The sequence below is a fragment of the Austrofundulus limnaeus genome, unplaced genomic scaffold, assembly GCF_001266775.1.
Source record: "Austrofundulus limnaeus strain Quisiro unplaced genomic scaffold, Austrofundulus_limnaeus-1.0 Scaffold1191, whole genome shotgun sequence".
Classification (NCBI taxonomy): Eukaryota; Metazoa; Chordata; class Actinopteri; order Cyprinodontiformes; family Rivulidae; genus Austrofundulus; species Austrofundulus limnaeus.
In genome coordinates, this window is record NW_013953593.1 from 16,792 (window position 1) to 24,092 (window position 7,301).

At 39.8% G+C, this 7,301-nt stretch overlaps 1 protein-coding gene across 1 annotated transcript; it reads left to right on the forward strand.

Annotated features, from left to right (window-relative positions):
• Positions 1-960: 960 nt before the first annotated feature.
• Positions 961-7,148, forward strand: LOC106534498 (ras GTPase-activating protein 3; the record flags this gene model as incomplete). Its single annotated transcript, XM_014031151.1, is given in 6 exon segments — positions 961-1,067; positions 1,171-1,253; positions 1,704-1,912; positions 1,988-2,091; positions 3,348-3,531; positions 4,861-7,148. Coding segments are annotated over 6 exon segments (763 nt in total), but the record flags the coding sequence as incomplete, so codon positions are not given.
• Between the last annotated feature and the right edge of the window lie 153 nt (positions 7,149-7,301).

Sequence of the window (7,301 nt, forward strand, 5' to 3'; positions counted from 1 at the left end):
CTCAGAACAGCAGCTAAAATCTTAAACTAGTGAAACAGTAGCTAAGAGCTAAAAGTAGCAAAACCATGGACAAAAGCTAAAACTCAGAACAGCAGCTAAAATCTTAAACTAGTGAAACAATAGCTAAGAGCTAAAGCTAGCAGAACCATAGACTAAAGCTAAAACTCACAGAACAGTAGCTAAAACCTTAGTGGAACAGTAGCTAAAAGCTATAGCTAGCAAAACCATAGACAAAAGCTAAAACTCACTCAACAAAAACTAAAACCTTAAAGTTGTGTGAAAGTAGCTAAAAGCTAAAGCTAGCAAAACCATGGACAAAAGTTAAAACTCACAGAACAGCAGCTTAAACCCTAAACTAGTGGGACGGTAGCTAAAAGCTAAATCTGGCAAAACCATAGACAAAAATGTAAAGGTAGCACAAGACTGAAATTTGTCAAAGAAGCCAAAACAAAGAGGTTAAATTTAAAGGAAGCCGAACAAGAGCCGAAGCAATCAGAACATAAGCAAAACAATAAAAAYCTAAAACTCACAGAACAGCAGGACAYTAGCTAAAAGCTAAAGCTAGCAAAACCATAGACAGAAGCTAAAACTCACAGAACAGCAGCTTAAACCTTAAACTAGTGGGGCAATAGCTAAAAGCTAAAGCTAGCAAAACCATGGACAAAACGTTAAAAGCAGCACAAAAATGAAATTTGTCAAAGAAGATGAAACAAAGAGGTTAAATTTAAAAGAAGCCGAACACGAGCAGAAGCATTTAGCAAAACAATGAAAGCTAAAACAAATAGAAAAGCAGCTACATTCTAAAACCATTGAAGTAGCTAAAAGCTAATAATAGCATTAAAGGCAAACAGAACAGCATTTTTTGAAGGTTTGATCATATTTTTATTGGAAATTTACTTTTGAATAATTTAAAAGTTACAAAACCAAACCACATCTGAACCTTCGTTTCTCCTCCTGCAGGTTCATGATAAAAAGAGCTCAGGGGAGGAACCGCTTCGGAATGAAGAACTTTAAGAAGAGATGGTTCCGCCTCACCAACCACGAGTTCACCTACCACAAAACTAAAGGTGAGCCTGGCGAGCGTCACGTTGATGTCGCACTGACAGCTTTTCAGATTCTTGTACGTTTTTCTCACCCGTCTCGTTTGAATGTGCTTCCCGTCGCCTCCAGGAGAGGGCGCTCTGTGCAGCATTCCCATAGAAAACATTTTGGCTGTGGAGCGGCTGGAGGAGGAGTCCTTCAAGATGAAAAACGTAAGGATTTCCCGCTCTTTTTTTTAGCAGTGCAGAGGGTTTTTTTTCTGCAGGTCATTAAAGGGATTAACGATAAGTTGTAACATTAGACTTTATTTGATAAACATATTTTAACTGTAAAATAAAGACTGTAAAAATACTTGAGGCTGTTTACTTTTTATAATTTTTAAAAATATATTTTAACACAGAGCTTTAGCGCTGACGCTATATTGCCTTATATGTATTAGCTCGGCGTTAGTGCAACAAACAAGCTAAACTGAGGTCCTCCATCCATATTTTCAGTTACAGCTGAGTCATTTTTGTGTTCCCCTCTCTGTCATGTGGATGGAGGACCTCAGTGACGAGAGGAGAATGTGTAGCGCTGAGCTAATACATATATATGGTGATAGCGTCGGGGCTAATGCTAAAGCTAACAGGCTGCAGGTCTTTAACTCGTTCCCSCTCCTCCAGATGTTCCAGGTCATCCAGCCGGAGCGAGCGCTCTACATCCAGGCCAACAACTGCGTGGAGGCGCGRGACTGGATCGACATCCTGACCAAAGTCAGCCAGTGCAACCGCAAGCGCCTGAGCACCTACCACCCCTCCGCCTACCTCAACGGACACTGGCTCTGCTGCAAGCTGACGGCCGACGCCGCGCCGGGGTGCACGCCCTGCACCGGGTAGGTACCACCCGAGAAACCGCCTCTTTTTCTTTTTGTTTACCTCCGTCTCACCGGACGCAATCCCMTTCCCAGGGGCCTCCCGGCAAACATCCAGCTAGACGTCGACGGAGACAGAGAGACGGAGAGGATCTACTCCCTCTTCAGCACCTACATGACCAAACTGACCAAGATGCAAGGTCCCATTTTTTCTGTCTTCCTTTATCAGCATTCACACTAGTGACTTTTTTTTTTCTTCAGTATCTTTCTTTGCCCCTTATTCTACAGTTTTTATGCTATTTCAACAACTCYTATATCAAAACATTCAGCTCATTCAGAACATTCCGGCTATGACTTTTGGTATTTCTGCTATTTATACTTTTTTAGCTGTTTCACTTTTTTAGCCACGTTTTGCCATCGGGAATGAATGGGGCTATTTTCAACATCCTTGAAATCCTTCAAAATGTTTCTAAATCTTACAGCACCTTACACAATTTGTTCTACTTATGCTCTCTTTAACTTCCTTGTGCTAATTTTAGCTACTTTTTTTTGCTAATTTTAGCTTTTTTCTGCTATTTCTGCTAAAATTCTACTTATTTCTGCTATTCCTCTGCTATTTTCTACTTCTTTTGTAATTCTTTATTCTACTTTGTGCTATTTATGCTATGCTAACAGATGTGTCTGCTATATTCAGCTATTGGCTACAAATTTAGCAAAATTTTTGCTGTTTTTAGCTAAAGTTAGCTAAATACACATTTTTTGTAGCTATCAGAACTTATTTCTGCTAAATTTAGCAAACTTGTGTTTCTTATGCTTCCTTATGCTAATAAAGAACTTTCAGTTACTTTTTAGCTGTTTAACCACAAATTTTAGCTGTTTTAGCTATTTTAAAAGAAATTATCACTTTTTACTACTCTTATGCTTTTTTCTCGGCTAATTTTACATTTTTTACAACCCTTTCACCATCTTGGTGCAAATTTCAACTTCCAGGTGCTACTTTTAGTTAGCTTTTATGCTATTTTTTAGCTGTTTTCTACTATTTCAGCTAAAATTCGGCTTATTTCTGCTATTCCTCTGCTATTTTCAACTTTTTGTAATTCTTCTACTTTTGTGCTTTTTATTTACAGTTGCTTTCTGCTATATTCAGCTATTTTAGCTTTTATGCTATTTCAGCTATATGTTTTGCTCTTTTTTATTGTTTTTCTTCTTATTATTATTATTTTATTTATTTATTTATTAATTTTTTTGTATGTTTTTTTTTCGCTTCGTTCATTTTTTCAAGTTTAACTTACAATAATACTTCTGCTATTAAACATTTTCAGGCCAATTTTAGCAGCTTTCAGCTAAAGTTTTCAGCAACAGGCATTCACACTCGCATTTTTGCAGGAAATGCAAATCTCTGGTTATTTTTGTCTTTTTTTATTCGTTGCTCACCCCGTTTTGTTTCACTCCGCAGAGGCGTGCGGCAGTAAGTCGGTGTACGACGGGCCCGAACAGGAGGAGTACTCCAGCTTCGTCATCGATGACCCGCAGGAAACGTACAAATCCCTGAAGCAGATCATCTCGGCCGTGCAGACGCTGGAGCAGCAGCACACCAAGTACAAACGGGACAAGTTCAAGAAGACAAAGATCGGCAGCCAGTAAGTGACTCTTTTTATTAAATCTGTGGTCCTCAGGGGAGAAAATATCCTGCAGGTTTCAGCTGTTTCCCTCCTCTTCCTCGGGTTTTCAAGTTCTGCAGAATAATCACTCAGAAATTCAGATGAAGCAGATAAACAGCTAAAACATGCAGGGAGTCGACCCTGCAGGACCAGGATTAGATGTGTTTATTCTGTGCAAAAAGAAAAAAATAAGTAGGTCCTCTGGACGGGTTCTTCTTTAACGAAACGTTTCGTCTCTCCTCCAAGAGACTTCTTCAGTCTGATGAGTTTCAGGTGAACTCAGCTTTAAGAGCACTGCSTCCACATGGTGGAAGCTGAGTTCACCTGAAACTCATCAGACTGAGGAAGTCTCTTGGAGGAGAGATGACACGTTTCGCTAAAGAAGAACCCGTCCAGAGGACCTAGTTTTTTTTCTTTTTGATTTTTTTTCTACCTGGATTACTGAGATTCATCAGGACATTTATTCTGTGCAGTTTCCAGTTTCAGCCAGCAGGTGGTGCTGATGTACACGTATTCAATTTAATCATGTGTTCGACTTTTAGCAAAGTATCTCACAAACCACTGTACAGATTTTAACAAAACTCTCAGAAACTCTTCTTTGGATGTTCGTCTGCAGCTGATTAAAGTTTGGAATTGGTGCAGTTTACGATGGCTGTCACTGAAATGACTATAAATGGATACTTTTTAGTTAAGTTTATTCATTTCTTTAAAAAAAACAACAGCATAAATAAAAAATATAAATAATAAATTAAATGAAAGGTAGAAGAAGAAGAAAAAATCTTACTATATCTGCCCCTTTTTCTCATTTTATTGATAATGAGCTAAAATTTGGCGTGGCAGCTGTCTGGACATCTGTTAGCAAAATATCTGATAAACCGCTTAACGAATTTGAACAAAACTTTTAGGAAATCAATTCTTTTGCTTTTGGAGCCGTCCCAATTAAAGATGGCCGCCACCACCAGTCGACCGTAAAAAACACAAAAATGGTTACAATTAAGTAAATTTTCCAGATTTTAAGGTAAACTTTGATGTGGTCATAGCTGAGATTGAACCCCAACATTTAGTCTGAGGGATACTCTGTTTGTGAAATCTTTACTTCAAAATTCAGCATTAACGGGTGGAGTTGACCCTGTTTGTCTGTTAGCAAAATATCTCATGGACGACTGGRTGGATTTTAATGAAACTCTCAGGYATTAATTAGGTTTGTGACTACAGCTGATCAACCTTTGGAGTCGAGCTTAATGAAGATGGTTACATGAATTGGAATCAGGAAACTAAAACATATTTTTTTCTGTTTGTTTTTTTCAGGGAGCATCCTATTGGAGACAAGAGTTTCCAGTGCTACATCCGTCAGCTGTCTGAGAGCTCCACCTACTCCATCTAGACCCGGACTGATACGCCCAGAACCAGCATTTTTTTTTTACTGCGAGAGAAACCCACCCTTACACAGCTCAGTTCCAAGTTTTACAGTTTTTTGTTCTCTAAGCAAGATAAAATCAAAGATGAAGCCAAATAACTTAAAAAAAGATGACAGTTTGGTTGAAACGGTTTGTCTGATTTAACTTTTGAGAAAACTCGCTGCCAAACGGAGAGAGCCGCGTCATGTGGACGGACTTCTTCTTTTGTTTTTTGTTTTTTGCACCGTCTCAGAGTTCATCGCTCCAGCTGCGGAGAAACAAACCAGGAAGCGTTCACCTGCCCGAGACGAGAGGATAAAGTTTTCACTGGACAGTTCTGACGGTGAACCAACACGCACTTTATTTGCCTCCAGAATCTGAGGAAGAACACGCCTCGCACACTTAAAAACAAAAAGCTTCTTTTTGTCTTTGACTTTGATTTTGAGTGAAATGTTTCCTGTCTGAACAGACCAAACTCCAGTTGGAACAAACGGACTGTAATTTATCTCACGAGTGTTTTTGTTTTGTTACCTCTTCGGTAAACCTGTCGGTGTCGACAAGAAGGGATCAAGCGAGTCCAAAAGCAGCTGAAAAATATCACTCCAAGTACAATTTTACTACTTTTTATTTCATATTATCAGCATTCTAAGCCTCGTTCTGTTGTGGTCGGACGTTAAGCTTCTGTTTTTATCTGTAGTTTGAAGTTATTATATTTAAAATGAGGCCAAGTTTATCCTTAGAGTTTGTTCTGATCCCTGATTATAAACAAGACTTCCAGAAACTTGTGCTTCCTTTAAAGCAGAGGCTCGGTTCCGACTCTGACCTCAGATTTAAGGTTGTATCTAAGTGGGCTGCAAATACTCTGCAAACGGTTTTGAATTCTCAACTTCCTCAGAAGAGTTAGGCTTGAGTTTGTGCAACAACGTTTCTCCTAATATCTTCGCAAAATCGTCGTTTGCGTCTCCAGCCCGTCTCAAACCAGAAACTTTTGAGGCAAATTCATATAAAAAAAACTGGTCCAAATGTTGTCTGTTTTAAAAGTGAACTTCAGAAGATTCAATCAGGAGCGAATTCCAAGATCGGTACAAAACAAGCTGAATATAAATAATGTGCGCAGCCGAAAATACAGTTGTGATAACTGCGTCGCGACTGGCTTCTCACGTCAGCCACTTCTACGTGATTTTAAGAGCTTCTCGTCGATTCAGCCTTGGCCAAATCTGTCTCCATTTCCAGTTCCTTCATGGTTTTTAGGTCCAAACTGGCACTTATTAACAGAGTCGCAACTAATTTTTAAAAATTTAAACTACCCGAAGATAAAACCACAACAGCCGAAGCCGCCTGCTGACGATCCGCCGCTTGAGTAGAACCGAACAGACATGAACTGATTAGCGTGAAGCTTGATGATGAAGAAGGGACTTCACTACTCTGTTCAAAAATTCACTATTCGTTCACAATTTTGAGTCGCCGARTCATCGCCCAGCAGTCACACGTCGGTGAGAAGTCACAACTCAAATAAACGAACAGATTCACATCATCTGCAAACGGTTTGACGTTACCGCACCAGGCGCCCTTGTTTCCGGACCAGGGAGCGAGCGCGGCTTTCTGCCGAGGACGTGATCGCAGCTAAGTGAGATACCACCTGCAGCCACTTCCTGTTGGGCTGCGACTCGCTCCGGTGCACGCTCCAGTTCACGTCTGGAAGAGACGGACGGAACCACATCATCTGCAAACAGTTTGACGTTACCTTCGAAACAGAACTTGGTCCCAAAAACCTAAATCAAAAAGCTCATCCCTTTCGGCTGTGTTCCTGCTCCGTTTCCAGGCATAGCAGCTAAACGCGGTACTGACTGAAAAAAAAAGGGATTCCCATAAAAAAAGATGGCGAGGAACTTTTTGTTTGGTGATTTCAGCTCGTATTTAAATTGTTTTATTACTTCTGATCTCCACCAGGTGCTGCTTAGACTCGGTTTGTTTCACTCGTTAAGCAGCTAAAGCTAAGCTGCTCCTTCGGCTTTTCACACAGCTAAAACAAAAAGTAATAATAATGTGTCCAAGCAGCTCATTTTTCAAGGATTTCTCCTAGAAGTTACTCTTTTTTCTAACATCTTTTTAATTGTATTGTGAACTGATGTGTGATTATGTTGCCGTCTTTTTGCTCTGTGAATTTTTATCTTCGTTTTAAAGAAGACGCCTCTTTTCCTCTCGTGTTTTAAAAAACATATTTATTTGCTGTGAATCCAACCAGACCGCAGCTCAGAAGCTGCTGAAGGTACAAGATTTATGTCCGGTTGTTGCTTTTCCTAAAAACAAAAACAAAAAATGGGCACATGTAACATTATCACCCCCCCCCCC